General features: G+C 36.6%; 1 protein-coding gene across 1 annotated transcript; it reads left to right on the top strand.

The window, feature by feature from the left end:
* Positions 1-9,522: 9,522 nt before the first annotated feature.
* Positions 9,523-11,728, top strand: LOC140182364 (uncharacterized). Its single transcript, XM_072228537.1, has 5 exons — positions 9,523-9,749; positions 9,857-9,959; positions 10,065-10,129; positions 10,172-10,656; positions 11,514-11,728. Exons 1-5 carry the CDS (start codon positions 9,523-9,525, stop codon positions 11,726-11,728), a joined length of 1,095 nt encoding a protein of 364 aa, XP_072084638.1.
* The last annotated feature ends 1,080 nt before the right edge of the window (positions 11,729-12,808 follow it).

The following is a 12,808-nucleotide window of genomic DNA, read 5'->3' as shown; positions in this document are numbered from 1 at the left end:
TGCTAATAATTATATGCGCATTTATTTGAACGGAAGATCATATCCGGGAAATCGTGAACTCGTGACCGGATAAATGTCGAGAATGCAGGTGCTAACCGACACATGATCTCATGGCCTGTACTAGGACTAGAGATGCATCATTCTTGTCTACGCATCATTCTCTGTTGCATTCCTACTTGTGTGTGATCTATTTCTTTATGTTTGCTTGCTCGAGTGCTATGTCTGTGCTTTACCTTCTTGTATTCTTCTGCTTATGTTCTATTCTTTATTTTTCTATCTATTTTAAACTTCTGTTTACTACTTTACTGTATTTTATTATCCATCTGCTAATCGAAAACAAATAAATGAACGTAACTAACAACCCCGACCCTACTAAGAACTCCCCAGTTCTTACCTCTTCTCTCACCCTTCCCCCTTCAGATGGAAGCATGAGTTCCCTTCCATAATTCACTGACGATCATACGCAAAAAAGGATTCTGCTCTAGGCAGTCCTCTGAGTCTAGAGTGAACTCCATTTCTGTTTATATGTATATACTGTGAGACCAGCCAACGTCTGTACCCCGTTCGTATGCGCACTTTAGCCTAAATCCTGTGTACGAGACTCCTGTTGTGTGGCTACTTGATGAGGTACCAGAGAGACGTTATATGGCAATGTCTGATCGTGCAAAGGAGTAGTAAATGATGTTCTACCTTTTGCTGATGTACCTGACTTGATTTTTGAAGACTTAGAACGTACTTTCCCTCGCTTTAGTAGTTTAGAGGGACTAGGTGAGTATAGAGTCTATAGGCTAGCCTGGGCGCCAGCTTAGGGACTTCTTGAACAGGTCAGGGCCTAGGATGTTGTATTTATATATATGTATATAGTTATTATCTAGCTATATCTAGGGTTGTTCTAACTAAAAGTCTATACTTAAATAAAAGTTGGATCACTGAATGTTGTTGACTGCTTGTGATGTATTCATGTGTGGTTGTTTATAACCATTTTATCTGTTATCAGTTGTGAATTAATTATGAATGATTCCGTCTATTAATCCAAATGTTTTCAAAAAAAAAATACCCCGCAAATTAACTATGTTTTTAACAACGAATCAGGCTCATATGATAAATAATAGATAATAATTAGGAAGACAAATTGGTAGCGCTCAGTTTCTGGTATGATCTAGACATATTGAAAATTGGGTCGTTACAATTTGGTATCAGAGCAGTTCGTTCCCAGTAGAGCATGGGGAGTGAACTGACTATGCTTCATTGCATACTCTGCTTGTGTGTCCCATGCTGTTAGGGTATCTTCAAGATACATTTGGCATGAATGTCTATGAGTGCTCATTTTGGGAATGTTCGTGCCTAACTTGAGATATTAAGACTGATCACCTTAATATTGATTGTTTGATGCGGATAAGACCTCAATGACTGTGAATAGGCATGGTTTAATCGAGTTTCGAACGACAAATTCGTGAGAGGTACAACTATTCTTATAGCTGTTATGATCTCCATGGCCATGGCTATGTGATATTTAGATGCTGTAAGGAACGAACTGATATCTTCGTCAGGATGGCTTGAAGGAAATAGACTGCTTGAAGATGGATTCTTGCATGTGGTTGAAATTTTGAGGGCAAAATTTTCTTTTAGGAGGGTAGAATGTAACAACCCTGATTTTCGAGTATGCGAGATCTTTTCTGAAGGCACGGATTTCGCCAGAAGATCAGTAAAGGGAACATCTCTTCTATATCAACAAGTATCTCAGTCCTTATTGTCATTATGTTATCTTTAAGCTAGAACCTTTTCCGAGGCAAGCTCGATAACGTGGTCATGAAGAACCTAGTTTTTGAACAGTATCAGTTAGGAGTTTTGATTCGGTTTTTCGTAAATAGTCTCAGTTTGACGAACCGGACTCGATTTATGAGAGAAGAGAGATAATAGGGTAATATTATCATTATATTAGTATTAGAAGCTTCTTGAATAATATTATAAGGTTACCTGGTCAGTTTCAGTTAAAAACAGAAAATCGGTTTAACCGGGTTTACGGTTTACTGGTGCAGCTTAGCACCAGCACTCTCTGATGACTTTAGCAATGCTAAGGAATCATCATACATGTTTTATTCTCATAATAATATGTTAATAGTGTCATTTATGCTAGTAGCTCAGAAAATAACTTTTAGAGATGTTTTTACAAGTGTTCTGATACATCTAGTTTTAGTAGTTATACACCTGAGATATTTTAATATTATTTTAACCCACCTCCAAGCCAACTAATCACAACTCACCCTACACCCCCAAGACCTCCAAGGCTGTCTCATTTCATCATTTTGGCCAAAAATAACAAGAGAGGAAAGAGAGAAACTTTCATGAACACTTAATCTTCAAAGCTTGATTTCTTCTGAACTAAAACTCAAATCAAAACTCCGATTTCACCAAAATGATCCTCTCTTCTTCCTCTACATAACCATGTGACTTATCAAGGCTAGAATCAAGGTGAGTTGGCTGCACTATCTCCCTTTTGATTCGGTTTCAAGGAAACATGCTTAAACATGTGTTTTCTTGATGTTCTTCCTTAGGAATCATGCTTAACTTGACTTGAGGGCAAGGAAGCGTGACTTTCCAGCAAGTCTAAGGTTAGAAATCACTTCCTAACATGCTGAGTGAGATTTGGTTAGTTGAGGGTTTTTGGATTTAAAGTTGTTCTTGATGTGATTTAGGAGGAAAAAGTGCTTAAGGACCACCTGAAAGTCTAACTGAATTAGGAGCAGCAAAACCAGGTAGGGTGTCACGAAATTAATCTTGATTATTTGTGTTTGAGCTGTGTGAATGTTGTATGAGTTGGCTGTGCTAAAAATTAGTTGCATATATGATTGATTCTTGGTAAAAATTTGGTGAAATTTTGATGAAATTTGATGAAATTCAAGCTTTAAAGTTCATGTTCTTGGAGCAGCTGGTAAAACGAAACCCTAGGCTTAAATTGAGGTTCAATTTGTGTTGAAATCATGTAAAAAAGATGGGGTTTTAGTGGCTGCTAATTTATTATGAATTATAGTAAAAATCGGTTGCTGAAAATACTGAAAAACGGGTAAAAATAGAGAAAGAATTTGAAGAATTTATGAAGAACATGAAGAACACTTTGAGTGTGATGAAGAACAATGAAGAACAGGCTTTAGATCCTTAAAAGGGCAAGGAAGTAAAATTTTTGGTGTTTAAGGGGTTATTTGGTAATTTCTGAAAGCTAGGGTGGTAAAAGTAGGAATATTAAAAGTTACGGGTGGTAAAAAGTGAATTTTAAAGGTTAAAAGTAAAAGGTAAGTTAATTTTAGAAAATTAATGATAAAATAATAAATAATAATAAAGTATTAAATAATAATATTTAATTAAAAATAATATTACAATAAAAATAATAAAATAATGCGGAAAAGGCAGTTTTCTGTAAAAGCTTTAGAAAGACAACTTTAAGCGCAGAATCTCATAATTACCTTCATAAAACACTTAGGGAGTGGTAAGAACATATTAGTGAGGCAAAGATAAATAAACGATAAAAAGTTGAAGAAAAGATAAAAATCGAAGAAGAAGTCTGTAAAGTTTTAATAACAGAAAAACAGACAGAGATTAGTGAACGAACTAGGGCAACATATTTAGTCCTTGAGTTGCGACTAGGGTTAGGTATTATATGAAAAGTTAAACTATTTCAGTATAGACTTAATGAACCTATTCTTGGGACAGGTTAACTATTCATACCAAAATTTACATAAGCTTTAAATACATACATTAAGCAGAGAAATCAGAGTAGAATAGAGAAACACAGAGAACAGATTAACAAGAGTAAAGTAAAGAGATAAAGAGAAAAAGATTAAATATAAATACAGAGGAAGAGTAATCAGAGAAAAGTAAAGAGATACAGAAAAAAGAGAAACCAGAACAGAGTAAAGAGATATTATAGATATATTTGTTGCTTAATGCAACCCAAGAGATATTATATATATTTGTTGCTTAATGCAACCCAAGAGATATTATTTATTTGTTTGTTGCTTAATGCAACCCAAGAGATGTTTGTTTATTATCTGTTGCTTAAAGCAACCCAAGAGCTTCTGTAGGGAAACTAGGATACCTACAGCAATTTTCCGTTTCCAAGAGTATATTTCCTGCGAGTAGAAAGCAGAGGCTGTCTCAATAGAGCTGCTAATAATTATATGCACATTTATTTGAACGGAAGATCGTTTCCGGGAAATCGTGAACTTGTGACCGGATAAATGTCGGGAATACAGGTGCTAACCGACACATGATCTCATGGCCTATACTAGGACTAGACATGCATCATTCTTGTCTGCGCATCATTCTCTGTTGCATTCCTACTTGTGTGTGATCTATTTCTTTATGTTTGCTTGCTCGAGTGCTATGTATGTGCTTTACCTTCTTGTATTCTTCTGCTTATGTTCTGTTCTTTGTTTTTCTATCTATTTTTAACATCTGTTTACTACTTTACTGTATTCTATTATCCATCTGCTAATCGAAAACAAATAAATGAACGTAACTAACAACCCCGACCCTACTAAGAACTCCCCAGTTCTTACCCCTTCTCTCTCCCTTCCCCCTTCAGATGGAAGCATGAGTTCCCTTCCGTAATTCGCTGATGATCGTACACGAAAAAAGGATTCCGCTCTAGGCAATCCTCTGAGTCTAGAGTGAACTCCATTTCTGTTTATATGTATATACTGTGAGACCAGCCAACGTCTGTACCCCGTTCGTATGCGCACTTTAGCCTAAATCCTGTGTACGAGACTCCTGTTGTGTGGCTACTTGATGAGGTACCAGAGAGACGTTATATGGCAATGTCTGATCGTAAAAAGGAGTAGTAGATGATGTTCTACCTTTTGCTGATGTTCCACCTGACTTGATTTTTGAAGACTTAGAACGTACTTTCCCTCGCTTTAGTAGTTTAGAGGGACTAGGTGAGTATATAGTCTAGGCTAGCCTGGGCGCCAGCTTAGGGACTTCTTGAACAGGTCACGGCCTAGGATGTTGTATGTATATATATGTATATCGTTATTATCTAGCTATATCTAGGGGTGTTCTAACTAAAAGTTTATACTTAAATAAAAGTTGGATCACTGAATGTTGTTGACTGCTTGTGATTTATTTATGTGTGGTTATTTATAACCGTTTTATCTGCTATCAGTTGTGAATTGATTATGAATGATTCTGTCTATTAATCCAAATGTTTTCAAAAAAAAAAATACCCCGCAAATTAACTACGTTTTTAACAACGAATTAGGCTCATATGATAAATAATAGATAATAATTAGGAAGACAAATTGGTAGCGCTCAGTTTCTGGTATGATCTAGACATATTGAAAATTGGGTCGTTACAGGTTCTTGGGATGGGCGGGACAGGGTCGGGTTTAGGTGATACCTGTCCCGCTATATATATAATATGTATAATATATGTAAAATAATTAGTAAATGATTAATAATATTGTATCATATTTAAATTTTTACTTTAATTTATGTTATGTATGTGACGATAGTTATATAAATTTTGAAATTTAATTTTATTTATTGAATTTTAATAATTATAAAGGCGGGTAGGGGCAGAACGGGTTAGAGTTCAACGTTTTACTACTCGCAGGTAGAAGCGGGGCGAGTTCCATGCGGTTGTTGTACGGCAGAGCGGGGTCGGGTAGAGCAAAAATCCGCCCTTACCCGCCCCGTTGCCACCCCTATGGAAGATAATGGAACCTTTAATGAGTCATCGGTGTATTCAACTAAGATTTAGGTGATGATTTTATTGAAACCTACAAGAAGAATATAGATAGAGGAAGATTGGAAATTGAAAGTGAAATATGATTAGAGTTGGGGTTAGATTAGGTTAGATTGGGTTAAAGGGTAGTTTAAAAATTTTTAATATTTTTTAAAATTTGGGTAGTTTTGTTGTGAAAAATGCATTTTTCATAGATATAAAGTTTGTTTTGTCTTTTTCTGAATAAATTTACCAACATTATGAACATTGGTGGATAAAAAATGTTAGTTTATCTTTTTATTTATTTTGATTTATTTTATTAATTTTGTTTTTATATTTTTATGTCATTTATATTTGTATTTTATTGTAAAATTAGTACAGAAATTTATATTTTACATTAATATACGCAAAATCAAAAACAAAAGAGTACATTTTATATAGTTTTTTTTGTATACATAAAAATAAAGGTTTTTATATAAAAAAAGTCTAGGAGACTAGCACTTTTATTAAAATTTGGCTAACACTTAACTAATAAAAAAATGAGTAATTTTACACTACTAAATATAATCTCATACTATTAAAAATACTAATAATAACTAATTAATAATTACAAATCATAAAATCTACGGGTCTTTAACTCTTTTTTTTTGACATAAATGCGTAATAGCGTACATTTGACAATGTTATATTGTAATTAAATGATTCAAAGCATTTCACAAGGCCTTGTTACAAAATGAAATGTGTATATATAAATAATCACTCGCATCGAGGTGTTGCAAATGTAATTATGTAAGTGAATTTTTTTTTTCAAATTCTCAAGTAATCTGAACCAGATTATTAGGATTTAAGGCATATAAATGTTACCCAATTTTTCATGGAAGTGCTGTAAAATGTATGTATTTTTTTTACTCACCATAACTTGTTGCAAAATATTTGAGGAAAATTTGTGATTAATTCTCATTACTCACCATTGTATATAGGACGAGATGTTCATCACTTGGTACTCATGAAAAAATAATGGCAGAGAAATTTATTTATATGTTTTGTATCCAAATACCTGAATCGATGAAAGTTCTATTGATGGAATAATATTTATATGTGACAGACTAGTTGGATGAGTTTGTTACACAAAATAAGTTAAAATTTTGTACTTTAGTGAATTTGGATCATTTTAGGGGTAAGTGAATATCTCAAATGGCCTACAAATGTCCAGTAGAATTGACAAGTGAAGATTTTGTTATCTAATTTTTTGGGTTTATGCTTGTTTGCAATGATGTTCAACTATCATTGTCAAAATCCGAAGTAGCAACATATAAAGTTATACATCAAAGCTAAAGATGTGGTAGATAGCTCCAGTCAGAGATAAATACAAAGGAGAGAGTTGTAATCTTGCATCCAGAATTTTAAACTATACTTTTACATTTTGTATGTAATTTTTTTACTATATAATGTATTTATGTTATAATTGTTTTATTCACTAATATTTTTCGCATAACCAATTTAATATCATGTACTCAAGTATTTGTAAGTAATTTTTACATACTCACATTTATATCCATTTTTAAAAATTTTGTTTGATTTTTAGTAATAAATTAAATTACACAGTTAATTTCTATACTTTTAATAAAATTACAATTTTATCATTATACTTTAAAAATTTATAATTAAATTCTTAAAACCAAATATAATTTTATTATTAAATTTTTACTGTTCAAAATATGTTAGAATTAACAAAATATTTTTTAACGTATTCTTAAGAGAAAAGGACAAATAGGTCCCTAACCTTTTTTCCCGCGGACATTTTCGTCTCCGAAGAATAGAAAATACATTCATGTCCCTGACCCCTTTAAAATGTGGACAAATATATCCTCCGTTAAACTTCGTCCGTTAGTCCCGACAGAAAACGCTGACCTGGCTCCTGTGGCGCTGACCTGGCCGTAACGGGATGACACGTGGGCTATACCTTCTGAAAATAGGACGTATTAGTCCCCATGCTCCAAAACGACGCTGTTTCTCCCCCACCCCTCCAAACACACTTTAATTCCCATACGCAATACCCATAACACCCATGTTTGATTTTCTGAATTACTAAAAAACCCTAAGAAGACAGACGATCAAACTCCCTCTTCCCTGTTTCTCCCTCCAAAAATTACACTACGTAGAAGAGCAATCGGTGCATCATGAAGTTGCTGTGGGAGGCTGAGAAGAAGGATTTTGTTGAGTTCGTAGTTGCTGTCTTCGTCAAAAGGTAAGATTATCTTGCTTAGCATTAAAGTTTTGGTTATTGTTGTGTGAACAAAGGGTGAAGACAGTATGTGTGCATGTTGAGAGTGTGGGTAACAGTGGTGTAATGAAGTGGAAAAACTTTTTTGAAAATGTTGCACATAGGATTAGAAGGAGGGATTGTGTTAGGGCAAAGGGGTTTCGTTCGTAATTTTGGTAACTAGTTTTTGGACTGACACACTGTTGATCATTGGTTAATTTTAGATGATTAATGTTTTTGTGGTGTCGGGTTTTTATCATGGAGGTAACTTTGTCAGAGGAAGTGATGGAGCCCTGGTTTATTAAAATAGAAAGGAAGAGAGGTTCCCTGAGATGGACCTGGACTTCGTGAACTTCGGAGACCTTGTAACATTATTTAAGGGTTTGGGATACCAGTCATACAAGGAAGTATATTGGCATGATCCAACAAGTAGTGACATTGAGTCTGGGCTGAATATATTAACTGAGGATGCAGGGATCAATGCAATGCGAAAGAACATATTGAAGAACCAACAGACTTCTGAGTTCCACATATACTTTGATCACCCAGTCGATGATCCTGAGGTGGTTGACGATGCTGGCAAGAATAGTGATGGGGCAGTGGATGTGGATGTAGATGAGATTTTAGAGGAACTGAAGACATCCTCTTTAGCAGATGACGGGTACGAAAGCACGGAAGATGTGCTGTATAAACTTCCACCAGCTGGATTTGAGACCGATAGTACTGAAAGTGACACTAATGGCGGGATTGCTAGTGGCAAGAGAAAAAGAAGTATGAAGGGTAAAAAAAGGTTGTGACCCCGAAGAAGCCAGTTGCAAAGAGGCAAGGGTCAAAGGAAAAATCTAAGGTTAGAAAGAAGAGGGTTCGACATGGGACAAGGGTGAAAATAAGAGGAGAAAATAGTGCAGGTGCTAATGCTGGGATGGGTAGTGAAGTTGGGGGTCAGGGAGCTGATGGGCCGAATGATCAAGGAGGTGGTGGTGATGAACCTGGTGTGCAGCCGGATCATGCAGTGGCAGGTGGATTCTATGTCAGCGAAGTCCCTACAGAAATGGAAGAAATCGTATTTGAGTATGAGTTCGAGGAGTTGCATACACCCAATTCATCCAAGGATGAAGGCAATAGCAGGAATTTTCCTGAGTTTGATGATGATTAAGCTCATGGTGAGGACATATTTGAGTTAGAAACGAGATTTGCTACTGTTGAAAGGTTTAAGGAGGTGGTAAAAGATTCATTCATTGCTGAGGGAAGGGAGCTGAAGTGGATCAAGAACGATAAGGAGAGGGTCAGAGTGGGTTGCAAGGATGAGGAGTGTTCGTTCCTAGTTCATTTGTCCTACAACAAATCCTTACAGTGTTATCAAGTTAAGACGTACCAGCAAGAACATATTTGTGTAAGGGATTTAGGCAGTAATGCAGCTGATCAGCATTGGCTTAGCAAGAAAATTGAAAAGAGGATGGCAACCCAACTACACATGAACACAAGATAGGCAACTGAATTCCTAAGGGAGGAATTTTCATTAAGTCCCCACCCTAAGATGGTGTACAGAGCAGTAGTGGAGGTGAGTGAGAAGATCATGGGCAACGAGAGGGAACAATACAAGAGGAGCAGGGACTACTGTGAGCAGATTTTGATAAGCAATCCAAGTTCAACGGCTAGGTTGGAGCTCATGCCAATTCCAGAAGCACCTTCTGTATTTGATAAATTATACATATGCTTGGATACTTGTAAGCAAGGGTTCAAGGATGGGTGCAGGCCGTTGTTGTACTTGGATGGTTGTTTTCTGAAAACCTACTACATGAGTTGGCTTCTAGCAGCAGTTGCTCAAGATGCAAATAATCAGTCTACGTTATCGTATATGGGGTTGTCAGGGCTGAGACCAAGGATGCTTGGAAGTGGTTCCTGACAAATCTTCAGGGAGACATAGGAGACGATGCCATCCATGGCTGGACCTTCATATCGGACCAACAGAAGGTAAGATGTAATCCTGGTTAATTAATATGTTTGCTTCAAATATTATCACTTTCATTTGGTATATCATTCCTTTATGAAACTGTTTCCTGCCCTCGTTCAATGCAGGGTTTATTCCCTGCGCTAAAGGAGGTCATGCCACATGCAAATCTCCGTAATTGCGTGATGCACATGTGAAAGAATTTCATAAATCACTTCAAAGACTTGTACATCAGAGAGGTTGTGTGGGAGTGTGCTAGATGCACTACTGTTGCAGAATTCAAGGAATGTATAGAAAAGGTGAAGGCAGTGAACCAAGGTGCTTGGGAATACCTTAGTAAGTTTGAGCCAGAAACTTGGGTTAAGTTTTATTTCTCCCATATGCCAAAGGTTGATAACCTCACAAATAACATGTGTGAGGTGTTTAATGCCAAGAGAGTGAATTATCGAACTAAGCCCATACTCACCATGTGTGAAGAAATCAGGTATTACCTGATAAGGAGGATGGTGAATCACAAACAAGTCCTGGAGAACCACACTAGAAAGCTAGCACCAGTCCAGCAAAAGAGGATGGAGAGGTTAATCAACCTTAGCACTAAGTGGATGGCTGAATGGGTTGGTGACAACGAACAGAAAATATTTGAGGTGAGCCGGAAAGCAAGCAAGGTGGATGTAGACTTCATTAAGTACACTTGCTCGTGCAACAAATGGCAACTTATTGGTAACATCTGTGATCACTCTAATTCATTCATTGCAGAGTTTTGTTATTATTAGCACTAATTATTTTGTCATCATTAAAAACTGTTTCTTTCATTACCTCAAGCATGCCTTGCATTCATGCACTTGTTCCCATTAGGAAGAGAAGTGACATGCCACAAGACTATGTCCACCCTTGGCTATGTATGGAGTCAATCCAGAGGACATACGTACACTGCATTAAACCAGTGTCAAGTGCAAAATTTTGGCCCATAACTGAATTCTCATAGCTAGACCCACCCATCATCAAAAGAGGAATTGGCAGGCCAAGGGTTCATAATCGGCAGAAAGACCCTGCTGAGCCACTGATGCAAGGGGGTAAACTGAAGAGGTCATTCTCTGTATCTTGCAGCAAGTGTGGTAAAAAGGGCCACAATTATAAAACTTGCAAGGGAGCTCCTTCGAAACCAATTGGAAGCTGAAGACAAAGCGGCCTAAGAAGAAGGGAGATAGCACCTCCCAAGCACTAGTTGTGCTTCCTTTGTCACAATCAGCTCCACCACCAGAGGTAAGATCACTTTAATGTCATAATATTATGTGTTTGAATATCTACTCCAGCAACAATTCTGTCATATCATTAAGTAGTTCAAGGTTTAAACTGTCTTAGTACTAGAAACATCAGGGATTATTATGTCTTAGTACCACAATCTTCAAGGAGTGATCTGTCTCAGTATATTACTCCTGAGGGACAAATATGTCTTCGTACTAAATTGTTAACTACTTTGACTACTATGTCCGAGATGCTTCAAATAGCCAACCAGGTAGCTCAACACCCCAGTAACAACACTCTACTGTAACGATTTAATTGTTTGTCATTATAAGCTGTTTGGTATGCAACATTGACTGATTGCGGCCTGAATATTTTGTGGTGCTTTGGTGCCCTCCTTCCTATAGGTTCTGAGTGGAGCTGGCCCAAGTGTGCCAAATGTTGTACCAGGTCCAACAAGAGTTATAAGATCAACACTTGTGATAGCACCACCAGGGCCAACGGTCACTCAAGGCAGGTCACCCGCCCCAACTTCAAGCCATCCATTTAAGCCCCTCAGGAAAAGCTCCATTCATGGTCACTGGCACAACTCGACCAAAACAATCAAGGTTTATACCAAAGCAGAAGATTTTCAAGCCACCAGCTCCACTTGATCAAGGGCCAACCCCATCTAACACACAGCAGGCAGCACCAGTTCATGAAGTCTCCAAAGGACCAACTCCATCTAGCACACAAACTACTGCACATGATCAGGAGGCTCCACCACTAACTGTACCAAGTGTGTCAGCATCTAAGGATTCCAAGGAATGAAGCATCATACCATTATGTTATTTTGTGATAAATGTGTTCTGTTGCAATTCTTAATGGCAAATTCCAGATACAACTATCCTTTTTTTTATAGCTGGTATTTTAGTTAGCCGTTACTGGTCAAGTAAAAACTTGTTAATGGTGTGCATGCCATACATGTGCACACATTACTACCAAACTGGTCTTCTTTTTTTTTTTTTGGTTGTCAGAAACAATGATGAATGTTTATATTCACAGCTTTAATGTCACTTCTTGAATGTTTTATTATCTATAATTTGGCCAGCGTTGATTTCAATCATACATTGCAACATATAGGATAAAAATTGATACATTTATAAAAAGGACATGTTCAATTTTTTTGGGAACAAATTACCACATTTATCGTTTTCAATCATCGATTCATTCTTACAACTTAAAATAGTAACAATTAGGATAATTAAAATCACACATATACACCACCCTGTTGGGTTTTTTTTTTCATCTCTAAAGCTACTATCCTCTTCTCCAAAAATCTGATCCTGTTTTCCATGTCTTGCTTCCATTCATGCTCTTCAACGTCACCAATTTTCTTCTCTTTCCGGTCCCTTGTATCACTCATCCCAAGCCTTGCAATGTGCTCATCCAACCACAGAAAGAACTTGCAATAGGGTTGTCTTGCCTGCATAAAATTAGTCCACAAAACTCACCAAAAAATCTGGTTTTGGGGATAAACCTTAACACAAACAGAGTTCCACACAGTTGCTTTAGATACCTTATAAAATGGACATCCGAGAAATAATTTGTTAGGATTGCTGCTCGTCATCAACATGAATAGGATTGTATT

The sequence above is a fragment of the Arachis hypogaea genome, chromosome 19 (assembly GCF_003086295.3).
Source record: "Arachis hypogaea cultivar Tifrunner chromosome 19, arahy.Tifrunner.gnm2.J5K5, whole genome shotgun sequence".
Taxonomy (NCBI): domain Eukaryota; kingdom Viridiplantae; phylum Streptophyta; class Magnoliopsida; order Fabales; family Fabaceae; genus Arachis; species Arachis hypogaea.
This window is presented reverse-complemented; position numbering and strand designations above follow the sequence as displayed.